We start from the raw sequence: 19,276 nt of genomic DNA, 5'->3' as shown, positions 1-19,276 counted from the left end.
TCAATGTCTTTATTTTTTCCTATTATTGGAATGTGTTCACTATTTGGTGCAATCTTCCTTCTGTATTTTAAATTAGTAATTCATAAAGGAGCAGATTAGAGGCTACAAACTGGTAGCCTGTGAACCAGATTTTGGTAGTAGATACATTTCATTTTTCTTTCTCAGATTAGTTGCTAATATTGGGCAATTTCATATAAATCTTACTTAAAACTTTCTCTTGAGAAATTTAAAAAGTTGGCACCATTGAGTTTACATTCCTTTATAAGGAAGGTTGGCTGAAGGTGAATGGAGTCTGTCTGCTTTAGGTAGGACATGCATTTTGGATTATCCCCAGTGACACCCAACCTGTTCCATTTACTTACATATGTGTGCAGTTTCTGTTGGCATTGGAGTTTGCAATACCTGGATTAGATGTTAAGATGATTTTGCTTTTGATATTATGATGACAGAGTCCATCAAAATATACAAACACATAGATCACAAAACAATTAATTATGAATCATTTACTTTCTAGAAAAAAAAGGCTATAATAGTGCCTTTAACATAATTTACATACTGTTTATTTTAAAAGTATATAGAATTATTTTTGTACTTGTGGTTTTCAGTCTGTGGTAGTGTAGAATTTTTATTAGTATACCAGTCTGCTCAAAGATTAAAATTAGTATAGTTTAAACTTGGTAGTTTTACATCAAGATTCCAACAGAATTTATGTTATCTTCAAGATTTTTTTGTTTAAAATATAAATTATAGAATAACAGAATTTTTAGAAAGTTAGCACAGTTGTAGATAGAATAACTATCATTAAGTAACATGTAAATAATGTTAAAAAGATGAATTTTAGTCTTTTAATTGCATATGTTTAAAATTAGAAACATAGGAGACTTTGAAGGGGGGAATTTCAGAGTCACTCCTTTAAGGAAAAATGGGACTCTAAATTTCAGAATTTCCTAGAGGTTTTTTTAAAAAAATGTTGGTTTATTACCTAAGATGATCTAGCTTAGATATCTTATATAGGTCATAGCCAAAGTTCATAGATATTTAGAATCACATCATATTTAGTTGCATGTTTTCATTGTTGGACCCAAATAATTTCATTTATAATACTAGTCCGGATACTTCTAGAAACACCCATGTTTTAAGTTATTATATATATTTTCTGGGTTTTCTTTGTACAGTTGGGTTAATGGAACATTTTCCCTTATAAATATTTCTAACAAAATTGCTCTGTTGAGGCACCAAAGAGGAACAAGATCATGAATTGTTTGGAGTTGCCCCTTATGGTTGTATTGACAAATCTTAAAGAGGAAGAACTAATTTGGGTCAGGATTATTTGATTCTTTTTTCTTTGTGTCCACCTTGATATAAAAATAAATTGAAAGTTAATTTATCTGAGTGCAATAAATATAGAATTTAATGAGATGGTCCAAAGGTTAAAAAATAAAAAAGATAACATAAATAGAATCCTATATGGTAGATTATATTTCCTTTTATGGGAAAGAGTTGAATGCATCTGAATTTTTTTTCTTACAGTGTTTTAAACTATTGGGTAATATAGGAGGTCACATTTTGCTTTTTATTAGAAGGAAAAATGGTTTGACAATGCCAGAAAGGCTTTCTAGGTAAATGTTAGTTGTCCTATTTTAAAAGAGTGATGAGGGGGAAGATAATATGGATAAGAGAAATTCACTTGCTGCCTCATCAAACTTTTTCTTATAACTGCAAAACAAACCCACTTCACTCATTTAGACAATTGGCCCTGCCAGCTAATTGCCTAAAAACTTCTATAGGATGTCCTAGGCTGAGTTTTATTCAAACATTTTCAGTGACAAGGAACTCACTCTTTTAAAAAGCAGACTATTCTAATCATAGACAGTTCTAAGATTACAAAGTAATTCAATCATTCATTCAAGAAATATTTATTGTTCCTTCTTTTGAATCAATATCTACCATTCTCTACTTCCTATACATTTAGTTTCAGTCCTGTCTTCTGAACTAATTATTCTTCCACATGACTGTCCTTCAGTGGTTTATAGAAACACTGAAGCTCATGAGTGAAATGAACCTTAAAGCTCTTCCATTATTGGTTACATTCTTTGACAGTGATGGCCCAGCCTAAACTGAATACACCATGTGGTGGTGGTGGTTCTGCTCTGTGCTCTCCCTTCAGTTTTCAGCCTGTTTAAAATACCTCTCACGTCCGATCTCATCTTCTCCTGCTCCAACCCCATCTTCTTCATCCAGTCCTCATGTGAACAGTTTTTCCCCTCTTACTGTCCTGGTTCTCTATTCATGCTCCTATGTCCTCCTTAAAGGATAATGGTAGAAAGCAAACACATTTATCCAGGTGGGCCTGGATAAATGTGTTTGGGATAAAACCTACCTGTGTATGTGTCTGTTTATGTTAATACAGTCTGGAATTAGATGAGCTTGAAATAACATTGGCAGCCATATCATATATTAATGTATAAATTTATCGACTTAAATTCTAAAATTTTTTTTTTTACTGTTACTGTTGGCTCTTCAATCATGTATTTATGTAACTTGTTTATTGGATTCACACACCATTACTTTCTTTTATTCCATGTTAGTATACTACTCTCATCATTCCATCCTGTTGGGGTCCCCTGTGGATTCTGATTCTGCAATCCAACAAACATTATGTCTCTTCTTCTTTCCCATTTCCTGCAGATTTGAGATGTAGATGTAGAAACAAGACATTCATGTAGAGACAAAAATCATTCCCACACCCAAAGTTTGAGAAGACTGATTCATTAATACATGTATTGAGGCCGGGTGTGGTGGCTCATGCCTGTAATCCCAGCACTTTGGGAGGCTGAAGCAGGTGGATCACCTGAGGTCAGGAGTTCGAGACCAGCCTGGCCAACATGGTGAAACCCCGTCTCTACTAAAAATACAAAAATTAGCTGGGCGCGGTGGCACACACCTTTAATCCCAGCTACTCGGGAGGCTGAGGCAGGAGAATCGCTTGAACCTGGGAGGCGGAGTTTGCAGTGAGCCAAGATTGCACCATTGCACTCCAGTCTGGGAGACAAGAGCAAAATTCTGTCTCAAAAAAAACGAACAAAAATAACATATATTGAATGGATTAGTCCTGAGGTCCTGAACTGTGTGACTGGTTAAGTATTATTATCTGTGTAGATTGTTCAAGTAGTTATAAATCCATTCTTTTCATTGATTTTCGGTTCAGATTTCTCAATATAGAATCTAAGGATAATATAAGAAACCTTGGCATACCACTTACTGAAATCCAGTTATATATGTGCACCCACCTACTAATAACCCTTTTAAAAAAAGGAAGTAAAGTTAGTATTCTGTTATAAATTTTCACCAACAATCCTTTTAATAATATATTTTCATCTTAACTTAGGTCAATACAAATTTTAGCAATCTGTCTATACTTCACAGAGCTACCTTTTTCTCTCTTCTATTTCTTCTTGCACTTTTCACAGTTCCCGAAAAAATGATATGAATGGTTGAATAATTTTTTTTGGCAAATGCTCAGTATTTTGAAAGCTGTTTATTCAGGCTAAAACACATTTATATTTCCAAAGTTTTCATTAGTAATCTCTTCACTTTTCTTGGCATTTAATACACCAGTATCTGTGGCAATGTTTAATTCAAACAACTCTATTTTTTTTCTGTTTGACAGAGAATTAGAAGCTAAATAGGAACTGGTTGCTACTGCTTTCTTCTACCAACTATTCACATTTTATTCTCAGTTGACTGAAAAAAATAGATCTATTATTTTATTATGCTTCTCTGTCTGAATCTAACTGAATATGCTCTTTTTGTTGCCCTTAGAAATTCCTCCCAGTCTTCATGGGGCCTAAGTGCCCCGACACAGATCATAATGTTCCATGCTACTCTTCTGCGTTAATCCTTGGATTGACTTTCACTTCCTTTTTTATTTCCTTCCTTATTTGTAATTAAGATATTCATAAAGAAGGAAATCCTACAAAGAATAGGAGAGGGGAAGGGAAGTCCACTCTGCAATTTGTGAATTATTAGGCCCTTAGTAATTCACAAATTGGATAATTATGCCTTGTACAAAAGTTGACTCGCATTTCTCTTGAAAAATCTTCTTTTTCTTAGTCAAATTTGTTTTGTGCCACTTTTCCAACATTAACTTCCCCAACATTTCACAAGTCAAGAAACATGGACAATTGCACAATTAAAGTTTATGAAGCTTAATCTCAACTTTTTATAATGTTATGAAGCTTCATCCCAGAGCTATAAAATAGTAACTTCTTCTTACTCTCTTTCATGTTTCTTACTTGCTAAAATCCCGTATCACCCAAGTAGAATGATTGACAGTCCCTTATGTGAAAATAAGCAATTCAATTTCAATAATGACATGACAGACATACATCTTGTAATTTTTTAGCCACATATGTGAGTCATAAAACTTGTAGCTAATGAGGTGATAGAACTGGTCACTTATCTGGGTATCCCAGATGCCACCTGGTTTTTAAAACATAAACTTTATTCCTATGGGTATTGAAATCGAAGACCCATTTTAAAAAAAAGATTTATAACATACATCTGTAGTTTGTAAATTGGGCTATTGCTTTTAGATATTTTAAAACATCAGAGAAAGTTTTTTCCTTGGTCTTGATCAGTTATGCTTTCAAACCCAGAGCATGGTCATTCTCTTTTTTTCTCTTTTATTTAATAGCAAATAATGCATATATATCATTTAAAATTTACTAAGTTGAAAGACCATGGTTCACTTTGAATTAATTCATGTAACCATAAAAAGAGAAAATCTTTTTTTCTGTTATATATGGACAATTTTCTTTGATAAATGGAATATTAAGTACATTTAAATAAAGAAAGAATTGTTCCTATTCAAAATTGCACCTGAGGCATATTTTGAGCCCTCATTTTCAGTAACGAAGACAATCTAATCTTTACTCTTGACATTTTTGTCTGCCTTATTATTATCTAAATTTGGAAGCATAAAAGTACTTGAGATTTGGAAGTATAAAAGACTTTTGAGGTTAAATATGAATATTATCAGTGTAGTTATTTCAGGTAAATTATATGTGCAAATAAATATCACTTTTAAGAATTAAATATAATAAACATGATAGCATGTGATACACTATTTAATATAAAAAATCTACTGCATTTCATTAAATAACAACATTATCAACCACAACTAGGAAATTAAAACCAAAAAGTAGAAAGTTTATTTTATGATTTTTCAGTATTTATGTCATTCTAAAGTTTAGATTTAATTTCACAGAAGTCAGGAAATTCGGTTTTGACATTCCCAGAGAAACCATAATTCTCATGTAGGTTACAACAGCCTCTTTCATTAACAGCAAATCATGGGACTCCTCCCAAATGAATTAATCACTATGGGATGTAGCTACGTCCTTTTCAAAAAGGAATTATACCTTGTTCTGTTCTTATTCCTGCTAGAGATAGTGTATAACAATCATATTTTGACATTTTTGTGATTTAAGAATCAGTGCTCTGAATTACAATGTGTAATTGATACAATAAGAACCAGTAACCCTTTCCTCAAATGCTAATGCAACAAAATAAAGTTCTATCAGCTGGGCTAAGTGTGCTATGAGACAAAGTCCTACAGTTGTTTTGTTTGTATTTCACCACTCAAAAACACTAAATCAGAGATCTTTAACTGGTGATCTGTGAGACAAATCCTACTACCAAATGTATTTTCATTTGGAATATAAAATATGTAAACTAAATTTGAATTGTTAACAAACATTAAAATCTGAAGCATTTATTTTTTTCTTAAAAAAAGACTTTCATTTCTGGTTTCTCATGGAGCAGGTGAAGATGTAGCCACACTAGGTCTGCTTTCATCTGTTGCAAAAATCAAGGGATGTTATTGTTTCCTTTCAGCCCCAGCTTCACTCTTCTATTCAGCCAAGTCTCCCAACTTCCTTTTGTCTTAAACCTGCTTCTTTATTTATATTATCTGCCAAGTTCTTATAGTCATTTCAGTTTACTCCATATGTACAAGTGACATCAAATATAAAAATAATTACAGGATGTTCAAACATGTCCTAAATTGCAATAAATATGTTAGCCTCTTTGGGAAACAGGCAGAGTTCATGGATGCCCTCAAGCAACAGACTCTATTTTACTTTTGTATAATTGAACAGACCCTGAGAAAACACTACAAAATGAGGATTTGAACTAAAGGAGAATGTTGGAGAATAGGACCAGATGAACTAGTACAGAAAGGCACCTAGAAGAGTACCATTGCAAATAACGTTACTCTCTGCTCTACTGTTCCAAGCACTCCATTATCTTTTTGTTGCTAAGGTCACTTTTGAAGAGTTCAGTTATCCCAGAGAGCTGTCAGGTATTTGCTCTGGGCTAAACCTTATTTAGGGTGGATGTTGAACTTCAGAGGTATACAAGGAAGTACAGGATGACGTTCCGTCCATTTTAGCCATCTACTTCTTCCATGAATAGGAAAGAGGCTGCCATTCAGGGTGCATGCCCAAGGAATTTTAGAGTCAACTCAATCTAATATCAAACAAAGGGTGTTTAGCAAATACTCATTAAACCAGAGTACTAAATAGAGTTTCCAGAGAATGGCAGGACACTTAATGCTTTCTCTCCCAGCATGAGACATGCAAAAAAAAAAAGAAAGTTGAGTTTTTCTCACAGGCTACTGAAGAAATGCCTGTTTTCCCTTTAGTGTCAGGTGCTCTGTCAGCTACTGATCTTCTTTCCTGATCCATGCTGTGCCTCCTCTCCCAGATGTAGACTGTTTCCTTTCAGAAAATGGATAGGATATATTCAAGTTGAGATGAGTCCTTGACCTGGCAACCTCAACTGAAGAGCACCCTAGGTTTTATAGAAACGTAGTTCCAAAATATTATTGTATGCATGCTATTTTTATACTGCACCATCTTAGAAGACTTTTTGAGAATTAAAAAACTGTAATTTGAGCTCCACAATTCAAAATTTGTATTTCAAAGGCATATTGCATGAAATTCATATGAGGCTGAATTCAAGCCTGCTTTTGCACCATTTTTGTTTCCACAGGGAGATTTAAGCAGATTTTTATGCAATGTTTGACAAATTGACTTTCTAAACAGGACTTCTGGAGAATTTTTTTCATTTCATAAAAAGACAAAATTTTCACAGTTTTTTTTTTGCTTATTTGCAAAACAGATGCTAGTTATAAATGTGCTTATTTATTCATTAAAGCAATTAATTAAAAGATGTATACCAGATAATTGATCATACTAGTTCTCATTAATATGTAACACTGAAATCATAAAAGTAGATTTATTTTCAATTACTACAAACTGGTATAAATTATAATGTATAATGCAGATTGCCATATATTGAGACAAGGCATTTTTTAGACTTGTCTATAATTAATACATTTTATTGTTCAAACCCACATTCATTTCCTTAAATTCAAAACTTACCACTTTTTCTATAATCTTTAGTTCTGCTAAAGAGCTCTTTGTCATTAATTTTGAACTAGGCTCACAATCCCTTCTTAAAACTCTTATTAGTCAAGTGTGTTTCAGAACTTAGGGTTTTTAGGAATCAGAAAGTTAATTTAGTTCATGCTATGCATATTGTCTGACACCCTTAGGGGCCTGAGACACCCTGTAATCAAACCATCAAATTCTGCAGTGAAACATATGCATATTCACACTTAGAAGGATTATTAACGAGCATAAATAGCCTTACATCTGTTCAAGTAAGTTTTTGCCATCACATAAGTTTCCTGAAAGCAGGAAAAACTTTAAAACTTAAGAAAAAATATTTTGGCTGGGCGTGGTGACTCATACCTGTAATCCCAACACTTTAGGAGGCCAAGGTGTGTGGATCACCTGAGATCAGGAGTTTGAGACCTGCCTGGCCAGCATGGTGAAATCCCATCTCTACTAAAAATACAAAAATTTGCCCGGCATGGTGGTGGGCACCTGTAGTCCCAGCTATTTGGGAGGCTGAGGCAGGAGAATCGCTTGAATCTGGGAGGTGGAGGTTGCAGTGAACCGAGATAGCGCCACTGCACTCCAGCCTCCATGACAGAGCAAGACACCATCTCAAAAAAAAAAAAGAAAAAAATTTTTCTAAAAATGAAAAACTATTTATCTTCAGAGACTTTGGATTTTGGAACTGCAGATGAAGGATCATGAACCGTATCTTGGCTTTTAATCTGTTCTTTACTTTTGTCAGAATTGTCTTCCTCGTACTCACATGGCATGGCACCTTCATTGTGTAAAAACCTTCATGGCTTTCCACTACTTCCGTCTTGAAGCTTCTTTTAAGACCTCCCACATCTGTGCCCTATCAATTTTTCCAGGCATTTCTCTAAAATGTGTGTGCTGCACCACAGCCAAACTCACCTTACCAGAATTTCCTGAGTGTTCCTTCTCCTTTGTTCACTGTGCTACAGACTGGAATACCTTCTTTCAGAGGCCTCCAGTCCACGCTTCACTGAAATACCAGGGTCCTAATCATCTTCACGTGTCTGAATTTCTACCTTTGTGGGAGTCTTACTCCAGTCCTCAGACAGAATAAGCTTAGGTACTGCCTGCTCCTCTAACCAGAGCACTAATTTAACACATTTTCCATGTGGATTGACATTCATATGACAATTCCCTCTCCCCCATTAGATTTGAAACCCTGCAGCTTCTTTCACTGTACTTGGTGTATAGCATGTATTCCAGAGATGTGTGTCACACGAAGGAATGCATGTTTTAGTTCATCTCTCTTGTTCTCATCAATCTGACCTCCCACAGGAATCCTTACAACCCTTTGCCATTGCCCTTATCCTGACCTTGCCCAAATTGAAGAACAGAGTCTGCGTCTCAAGGGAGAGTTCCTAAAATAGAACCTAATCTCTGTATACCAAGTGTTGATTCAATATGTCTTTAGAAAAGGAAAATATATTTTCTATTTTTTTTCCAGTGTTCATCTAGGTGGAAGTATCAGGAAGGAAAGCTATTGTTGACCTTTGAGAGTGGCTAGCCACAAGGGTCTCCTGGTGTGTCACGACTGCATCTGTGGGGCATGGGAATCTTTCTGCTACTTCTGTGCAGTGCTTCAGGCAGGGGAATCCTTTGCACGGTTGCCCACACATGTCTATCTGACATGTCACATGGCCATTTCTTTGTGGTGTTGCTTTCCTGGAAGTGCTGCTGGGAAGCAGAACTTAGGTCCCTCTCTGCTCTCGGAGACTACAGATCTCTTTCCTCACTTCTAGTTTGGTGGAGTGTCTTTCTAGGTATTTTTCATTTCTAGAAATGTTGGTAGACAAGTTATGTCTTGCACTCTGCCTCCTCATGCCTCCGAGACCCTAAGCAAAGGGTCATCTAAGAGCTTGATGCAGGAGTGGGGAGGAAATGAAAAAATACAAGAGAAAAAGAGCATGGATAAATGTTAGCAAAATTGATCCCAGCCACATTTGAAGTTGTTTGTTTCATGTCTGCCTGCCTTCATACATTCTAAGCTCCATAAGGCCTGGTATAAGGTCTATCTTGTTTACCACTCTAATCCCAATGTCCAAATATTGCCTTGGTCATTGTGTGATTGTGTTAAATTCTTATTGAATAAATGAATAAGTGGAAATGAAATTCAGAGACTATGAAAAATTTATGGAAGATATGAGGCTGGGTGCAGTGGCTCATGCCTGTAATCCTAGCACTTTGGGAGGCTGAGGTGGGCAGATCACGAGGTCAAGAGATCGAGACCATCCTGGTCAACATGGTGAAACCCCGTCTCTACTAAAAATGCAAAAAAAATTAGCTGGGTGTAGCTGTAGTCCCAGCTACTTGAGAGGCTGAGGCAGGAGAATTGCTTGAACCCAGGAGGTAGAGGTTGCAGTGAGCCGAGATTGTGCCACTGCACTCCAGCCTGGGTGACAGAGTGAGACTCAGTCTCAAAAAAAAAAAAAAAAAAAAGAAAAAAGAAAAAGAAAAAGAAAAATTTATGGAGAATATGCTGGTTAAGATGGTTGACACTGGAGCAGGTGGCCAAGGGGTGACTGTTGGCTCTGCCACTTACAATTGGGTGGGCAAGACCCCTCACCTCTTCGTGTCTCAAATTCCTCATCTGTCAAGTAGTTGGTGTGAGGATTAAAAGAGTTAATATTTATAAAACTCTTAGAAGAATACCTCACACGAAGAAAGCATCATATAAGCCTTGACCACTATTAATACCATCATCACTATTGTCATTATTTATTATTTTAACTATTATTAAGAAACCCTAAGACAGGACTGCTCTCTTGATGTTTATTTATAGAGAATAGCTCTGATCCAGTTCTAGCAGAGTGTATATAAATAAAATCAATACAGTTTTATTTTTCTACATCTTCCCAGACTGCAAGGCTGTTTTATTTTTCTTCCTTATATTCTGTGTCTATACTTCTCGGGTTCACTCAGACCGGGAAAATGCTTCTTCAGGAATTCTACCTCTTTTCGTGGGGTCTCATCTTCTATTGGCCTTTCTTAGCTGTATGTCATTAGGAAACACTTTACAACAAGTCCTGGAATCCCCTAAAAGATCGTATACAGCAAGTAGAGCCTTTGGCACTATATGAGTAGTTTAGGCACTTTTCTTTTCTTTTCTTTTTTTTTTTTTTTTTTTTTTTGAGACGGAGTCTTGCTCTGTCCCCCAGGCTGGAGTGCAGTGGCGCGATCTCTGCTCACTGCAACCTCTGCCTCCCGGGTTCACGCCATTCTCCTGCCTTAGCCTCCCGAGCAGCTGGGACTACAGGCGCCCGCCACCACGCCTGGCTATTTTTTTTGTCTTTTTAGTAGAGACGGGGTTTCACGGTGTTAGCCAGGATGGTCTCGATTTCCTGACCTCGTGATCCGCCCGCCTCGGCCTCCCAAAGTGCTGGGATTATAGGTGTGAGCCACCGCGCCCAGCCTAGACACTTTTCTTATACTTTGCACTTGCCAGTGTTGAAGTTTATCTGCCGTCTTCTTATTCATAGATCTTTTGCAGGCTGTCTTCACTTACTTAGCATTTTAGTAGCTACAGTATTTAATGACATTTGTCAATACAGAGATTGCATTGTTTTCTTTCTCTTCTAAATAACTTGTAAAATTATGCTTATCATCAACATATAAAAAGTTAATTCCTGGAGTGACTAGGGTTAATATTTATGATAAAACATAGTAGAATGGAATTTAGAGTATCTATAAAAAAGAAAAACAGCAACTTTTTGAGCCAGTTGAAAATATTATATTCAAATAACTTGTAAAATTTACACTTATCATTTATAGACAAAAAAAGGTAATTCCTGGAGTGACTAGAGTTAGCATTTATGAGAAAACATAGTAGAATAGAATTTAGAGTATCAATAAAAAAGAAACAGTTGAAATGTTATATTCAACTACAGAAGGCTAATTCTTCCCATAATTAATACTACCATGAGGCAATCTTTTACCATCAGTTATAACTTCGGATTTCCACAGGCTCCAATTCTCATAATACATGATTGTTCAAAAATTCTTTTGGCTGTTTAGCTTTATATAGTTGATTTTTCTATTCAGACAGATAAATTATACCATCTACTGCAATATGGAATGATCTAGCTGCAAATTTCCTTCTCTTAAATTCTTTTCTTTCTTAATTTAGCCTTCTAACAGTTTCTGCTAAATTGCAGCAATTCTTTTACCTAAATATTTTTGTATCCTGTTATAGTATTTCCCCATCTGGTCTCTCTTAGCTAGAAATTATTTTATCAACTTTGAGGAGTATTTATCTCTATTTATGCTGCACACATGCCCACTGTAATGGTCGTGTTGTAATGCATGATGTATTTTGGGCAAACAGAATCATGATAGTATTTACATTATGGAGAAACTTGGAGATTTCATTTCCCAGCATAATGCACATTTTTTCTTTCAATATGACTTGCTATTGGGGCCCCTTGATTCTTTATAATTAAGATAATTATCTTTTCCTCCATAGCCCTACAACCTCAGGTACACACCCTTGTGCTGATCAATGATCAGCCATTGTCAGTGACACTGGCCATTGTTAACCTGTTCTTATTATGAGTCATTTATGTGCATTTAGGCAGCATTATTGATGATGCAATAAACAGCAAAGTAAAGTATGTGTATTTATCATTTTGAGTCATTTGCCTGACTAGAGTTTTTGTAAGGAGAATTACCATTCCTCCTGCTTCTATAGCCACTCCTTTTCATCTTCTTTGTAGTTGCCTCTTCCCCTGTTCATCCCTTAAACCTAAGTCTTTTGAAGGGTTCTTTCCTAGGTCTGCCCTCTCTACAGCCTCCCTAGGTGACTTCACATATCCCTATGGCTCATAATTCTCCACCATAATACTTATCACTCTGTATGATAACTGCCAGCTTATTTCTATTTCTCCACTAGATGGTAAACCCTGTGAGCTTGGGACCTTGCTCACCATTCAATCCCCAGAGTGTGGCATAGTAAATGTTGCACAGAAGGTGCTCAACAAATGCTTTCTAAATATTGTTGAATATTAGTCAATTTTTAAGCTTTCTAATATTTAAACTGTAAAGCAGGTAGAAGAAAATTATAAACACATAAATTGCATAATGACAAAGTTTAGAATCAGAAGACCTGGATTGAATTTCTGGCTCTATCATTGCCTTACTGAATACTTTTGAGAAAGCACAAAATTTTCTCACTATTTGTAATCTTATAGCACTCATTATTACTGAGTACACAATAAAACTGACAATAACACCTTGAATGTATGGCCTCTAAGTAATTAGAAGCATTTCTTATGAATTATTTATTTGTTCAATATCCCTTTGGGGTAGGCTTGCATTGTTTCTTCTAGATGGTAATGAAGGGGGAGATATAGCCTTTCCTGTAATGATGTCAACATATTCGTTGTGAGATGGTTGCCGACTTCACAGAATGTCATGAAGATTCATGAAGCCGTCTGAGGCTTTATGCTCTCAGGAGGGAAAAAAATTAGTTATATATGGTTGTTTTACAGCTCTTATACATCCGATTCCTTAAGAATTCAAAGTATTTGGGGGTGAAAATATGTACAGATTATTTCAGGCCAGGTGCGGTGTCTCACGCCTGTAATCCCAGCACTTTGGGAGGCTGAGGTGGGCGGATCACTTGAGGTCAGGAGTTCAAGACCAGCCTGGCCAACATGGTAAAACCCCGTCTCTACTAAAAATACAAAAAATAGCTGGGCATGGTGGTGCATGCCTGTAGTCCCAGCCTACTGGGGAGGCTGAGGCAGGAGAATTGCTTGAATCCGGGAGGCAGAGGTTGCAGCGTGCCCAGATCGTGCCACTACACTCCAGCCTGGGCGACAGAGCCAGACTCCATCTCAAAAAACAACAACAGCAGAAATTATTTCAATATTCAGCTTATTCCTGGATTTTTTCTCCATATTTTTCTGGAGGCACATTTGTTTTTCCACACCTACTCAAACCATCTGTGTACCAGGCAAATTTTCTGACATGCAAAACCAAGTAAAATATGTCCATTTTATTTGTTTAGAAAGGACTATGACTAATGATACTGTGGGGAAAAAATGGTATAGTTAATAAAAATTATATCTTCCGTATGAGCGGCTAGAGAAGCTTAGCAGGTATGGCCACACAAAGCCATAAGGTGTCAACAACTGTACTGAGGATAGATGTCAACACCTGTACTTTACAAACCAACCCTCCAAAGAACTCATGCAAGAAGCAGAGTCAGTGTCTACCTAGGATCTGGAGGCAGCCACTGTGAAATGGGATTTTTTTTACCACCATCAAATGGTGAAAATTTTTAAAACGTATTCAATTTTGAATGCTATAACCCTATAATATATCAATGTTTGCTTTACATAATAATGTTTAAATTCATTTGCCATTAATTAAGTAGACTTTTTAGGAAGATGTACCATATTTGTTAATGCTTTGAAACACTCTCTAGGATGCTGGCATATACTCTGAGGGTTACTTTTACCCCAGTTTGAAAAGCACAGGGTCCTAGGACATTGCAGCCCAAATCATGGGATTTTTGTTAGAATTTAAGAGACTCTGTCCACATGTCCCCTTTTTACTTTGCTACACATAGACTCCTGAAAAATTCCTTGCCTAGCATGCTAATGAAATCTTTAAAATGTAGCACTAAACACCTAATTGGTATCATTTTCACAGTCAAGATGACTGAGGAATATAAATCAGCTTCCTCAAATAGAGATTATTCTGTTTGAGGAAAAAGATCTTTCTGAGGTGAGAATTACCTATTCAATTCTCTCTTTAGATCTCATTAAAATTAGAACCCAAACTAAGGAGTTATAAAACTTAAGGCTTTTTTTGTGAGCATTTTGAAAATATGATCAAATAGAAAGCTGGTCATGCTCAGAGATGAGTACAAGAAGTCACTTATCTATACATTCAGATTTCAAAATATTAAGGCCTACCATGTGTGCTGCTAAAAGGTTTTTAATTTAAAATTATTTTGTCAGATAATCCTGTTTTCGAGTGACATTATGATTTATCGCCACTAATCAAGATTCTGATCCCTCATAGACTTCTTGTTTGTATCTGTTTTTGTTCTTTGTTACATAAATATGAGGTTTATATATAAAATTCTGACTGTGTAATATAAGGCTAATGAGTCACAGATGGAAAGATGCTGGCACATTACCATCTAATAACATTTTAAACTCATATTCCATAGTAAAACAAAAGCAAATTGTATACATCTGTTTTCCAACTTGTAGCATTTCTGAATTTATGCAGAATCTATATTTAAAGGACTTGTATTTAGAGAGAAGAAAAAGAGGACATAGGTCACCTCAAAACTACACAGCCACTTAATAGCCTTATCAGAACGGATTTGGCAAAAGAGATAAGATTTTCTCTGTTTTGCTTCCTGAGAAGTTGTAGTACCGAAGACTGAGAGTCAAAGGCATTAGAGCTGAAGAAATGTCTTCAGACTACAAACTAATTTTACTGCCTTTCTTAAAATGAAAAACATATCTCTAATATGAGGAATGTGGGGGGTGAAATATTCATGAAACTAATAAAATTAAAAATGTAGAAAATGTAGAAATTTCCTGGGCTTTCCTAAAATATCCACAAGATAAATTGGGGTGGGAAGAGGGAGAGCCCAGGCCATGTATTGCTGTGGTTGTTGTTTATTTTATTTATATGGTAAACATGTTCTGTGTTTTTTTTTTTTTGAAAAAAAGGAATAAAAGGCTTTAGCTTCACATGTTGTTAGAAAAGAAATAGAACAAAGGCAAAATTTCTCTCTCAGACTTGCCCAATTGATAACGCCTGTGAGGAGGAGTTAGTACAAGTTATTGAAGAACAAGTGTCTAAAACATCTCTCCCTGTTCTCCTTGGATAAGGAATTCAAAACCACTTTTCTACATTAAGGGGTTGTGTGAACTGTCAAGTTCTTTTGGAAAAGTTATGTGACAGAAGTGATTACTGCAGAGTGTGACCATAAATCCCCCCGACGTGAAATACACATGTTGTAAGAGACAGATTTTCATCCACTACCTCTGAATGAATTCCTGAAACAGGAGAGATCTGAGATTCGTCATATGATTGGAGAGAGAAATTTTGATATGTGGGTGGCAAGACTATATTTTGTGAGGTGTGCTGTGTTTATTCTGGGGAATAAGTATGATCTGATGGCAAAATTTTGTTCCCTGTTGTTGTCCAAAAAAGAATTAATACACGTATTGTATGTCCTGAGTTGTAAACAGAATGTCAATTGAGGGAAATTACAGTGTGGTTTTTGTAACAGTGTCTATAGTTATCTCCATTTTGTACTAACATTTTGTAATTAAGATGTTGTAATTTTGTAAGTAAGATTCCAGAAATGCTCCATGTAGCAAACTCTTTACACCGTGTAGACACAGATGCCATTGTACCTGCCCCAGGCTCAATGACAATGAGCTCTCAGTTTCCCTATTTCGTGCTTTAAGAAATTATTGGTTTGGCTGGGCATGGTGGTTCACGCCTGTAATCTCAGCAATTTGGGAGGCCGAGGCAGTCAGATCACTTGAGGTCAGGAGTTCGAGACCAGCCTGGCCAACAAAGTGAAACCCAGTCTCTACTACAAATAAAAAAATAAGCTGGGTGTGGTGGCGCACACCTGTAATCCCAGCTACTGGGCAGGCTGAGACAGAGAATCACTTGAACCCTGGAGGCAGAGGCTTCAGTGAGCTGAGATTGCACCACTGCACTCCAGCCTGGGTGACAGAGCAAGACTCTGTCTCAAAAAAAAAAAGTCCGGACGTGGTGGCTCACACCTGTAATCCCAGCACTTTGGGAGGCTGAGGCGGGTGGATCACCAGAGGTCAGGAGTTTGAGACCAGCCTGGCCAACATGATGAAACCCCGTCTCTACTAAAAATACAAAACTTAGCTGGGCATGGTGGCACACGGCCGTAATCCTGGCTACTAGGGAGGCTGAGGCAGGAGAATTCCCTGAACCTGCGAGGTGGAGGTTGCAGTGAGCCTAGATCAGGCCACTGCACTCCAGCCTGAGCAACAGAGTGAGACTTCATCTTTAAAAAAAAAAAAAAAAAAAAAAAAAAAAAAGATTTATTTTGGGGCCTCACGTGTCTAATTTTGTTTATGGTATATCAAATGAGGCAAAACTCCCCAGGAAAGGGAGGCGCTAGGTATGTGCTTGTTTTGTTTGTCCCCCAGTGAAATGTCTGTGTGACGTTTTATGTCGTGTTGTTTTGGTGCTGTGCTACGTCCATAGGGCCTGCCAGGCTTCCCCACAGTTGCTGCCCTGCACAGTAATCAGATCCTCACCGTCAAGGTTTGTGGTTGTCACTCATGCCTGCACAGTCAGAAATGCAATCAGCATAAGCGTGGGCAGGAACCATTCAATTGGCTTGCCAAGCCCGTTGGCTTCCTGTCATGGTGTATATCAAGTTATTGGGCACTTGGGACCCCACTTGCATCATTGAAGTCAAATGTCTATTAAGAGGGTGTATCCTGAGCATACCTGAGAGGAGGATATTGATGTCAAACAGGTACTGTGAACAGAGGTGGGCATAGCGATCTGGAACCATGCCACGCCTTGATGGCTTAATTTGCATGCATTCTAATGCTCTGTAATATTTTTCCAGTCAATTAAATAATCCTAAGTACTCTCTCTGGACTTCAGGTGTCAATAAAATGGCAGTCGAGTTCATGCCACATTATGCTGGTTGACAAGTCTGACGGAAATGGAACTGGCATTTTGTCTCTAGACTTTCTGCTCAGACTCAAGAATGCAGGGGTGCACCTGCTTACCTGCTTCTGGGAATAAACTACATTAAAAAGATCCAACATCCACAGCAAAATGATGAGGCACAAAAAATGTTCATTACTACTGAAGATCTGGTCTCAGCATCCCATTTCAGGATTATATTTCTGTCAAGAAGAGCCAGTGGGTCTAATGTTAGACCTAAGTGCCAGTTCTATTTTGTTTAACAATCATTATAAATCTAATGTGGATATCTTTATTTCTTTCTTGGGGCCTTCTGATGTCTATTCTTCAACTCTCTCATCTCTGAACTTCAACCTTTGACCTCACCTGACTGATCAGATGGTGTTTCCTAAAATCAATCATGGGTTTCTCTCTGCTGATCAGCAGCTCATTAAACGCCGCCTGATTAAGGTAGTGCTTATTCTTGCTGACGTCTGATTTCTTCTTTACATCGGTTATTGCTCTGTGTGCCTATTGCTTTACCATTTATCTCTTACGAGTGGGGTGTGGGTGGTAGGTGGCCATTTATTTGGAAATATCCTCAAACAAAATTATGTTTAGTGAGCTGCATTTGTTTGAAATGTTAGATAAAGTTACCAAAAAAGGTATTAAAAGCCTATCTAATTTTTTCTTAATTAAAAAATTGTAAATTGTAACTACTAACAGATCCAGTTTCTAAGCTCTCTAGCTTTGGTAATTTATAAATTATTAGGCAATATGATGGGAGCCTCATATGCTTAATTTTGTAGAGTATGAAAAAGTAAACACATTTGTCTAACTATAAATGCAGCCATTTTATTAAATGAGGTGAATGTAACTGATGCAGTGTGTCATAGATAAAGTAATGCACACATTTTATAGCTCTGAGTATAGTGGTAACATATACACTATTTCCAAGAACTGGAAATGCTGGTTCCTGAACTGCTTTTATTTTAATAGCATCTACTCAGTCACCCAGCATGAATATTTATTTGCTCCCTGCTGGGAGGCAAATTGCCTACAGGCTTTATATTTGTGGTTGTTCTGGTTCTTTTCATAGTGTAAATGTGGATTAGATAATACAAATTTAAGGTGCTGAAAAGAAGACCTGGGTCTTTATCTTTCATAGTTATGGCTGGTCTGTTCCCTTCTCCATCACAGGGTGACCAAGGACAGGCAGGGCCTCCAGGACCCCCTGGCCCTCCAGGACCAAGAGGGCCACCTGGGGACACAGGGAAAGATGGCCCCCGTGGAATGCCAGGAGTACCCGTGAGTCGCTTTTTGGATCACTTACTCTCACGTTTTGCTTCATGTTAAGGGCTGACAACTAGGGTGGAGTAGGGTGGTGAGGGGCACCAGGTCAGGGGGTCAATTGAGTGGAGTGGGTTGAGGGAAGTAGGATGATGGGAAAGTCCCCAAGCAGCGCAGGGCACTCCCAGCTGCATTCCTCTTTACCACTGAATCCACTGGGGATCCATGCAAACCACAAGAGACACCTCGAGGCAGCCACTAAACTGTTTTTGAGGTAAGGCTCTTGAAGTCTTTGGAGTTGCCCAATCCCAGGTGTATCCTCACTGCCATAGTGTGCACCAGGGCCTTTGGTTTAAATGAGAGATTAGTCTGAAAAACTAAGTAGGAGGCTAATAACGTTTTCCAAAGGTTCAACAGCAGACCAATAAAGTCCTATACTATTTATGGAAAGTAGAGGAAGTAAAATGTTCTAATAGTTAATCCCTTATAAATAACTTGAACCCCCAAAATTGCTAATAACCATAAAATGAATGGTTAAAACGTCAGTGGGTATGGTTTAAATATCATTTGTCTTTTGTATGGAAGGCTTATTCATAGAAATAATTTAAAATTAATCTCAATACTTGGCTACTAAGGTTGGCCAAGTGTCAATGATATAGTAGTAAAAGGCAAAAGATAAATGGTTTGATTTCATAGAGGCAACCAAGCAATTAAAAGGAATATATGGAAAAGATCAAAAATTTTAGATTTATTTTGTGACTTTAGGACTAGAAATTAAGGTTTATTACTGGATTAAATTATTTATTCAATGTATTTATTTAACA

The 19,276-nt window shown here is 37.0% G+C and overlaps 1 protein-coding gene across 2 annotated transcripts in view; it reads left to right on the top strand.

Annotated features, from left to right (window-relative positions):
* The window catches only part of COL25A1 (collagen type XXV alpha 1 chain), a 503,960-nt gene that overhangs the window by 349,519 nt on the left and 135,165 nt on the right, over nt 1–19,276 (top strand). Inside the window, exons 9-10 of one of the 2 annotated variants that reach the window (XM_003257720.4) lie at nt 17,562–17,633; nt 18,363–18,470. In XM_003257720.4, the coding sequence (XP_003257768.1) occupies nt 17,562–17,633; nt 18,363–18,470 (180 nt within the window). Of the gene's footprint in view, nt 1–16,727; nt 16,788–17,561; nt 17,634–18,362; nt 18,471–19,276 lie in introns of both variants that reach the window. The other variant, XM_012499352.2, reaches the window with a different exon arrangement.

This window comes from Nomascus leucogenys, chromosome 9 (assembly GCF_006542625.1).
Source record: "Nomascus leucogenys isolate Asia chromosome 9, Asia_NLE_v1, whole genome shotgun sequence".
NCBI classification, from domain to species: Eukaryota; Metazoa; Chordata; class Mammalia; order Primates; family Hylobatidae; genus Nomascus; species Nomascus leucogenys.
The sequence above is the reverse complement of the archived record's forward strand: the minus strand, read 5'-3'. Positions and strand labels throughout refer to the sequence as shown.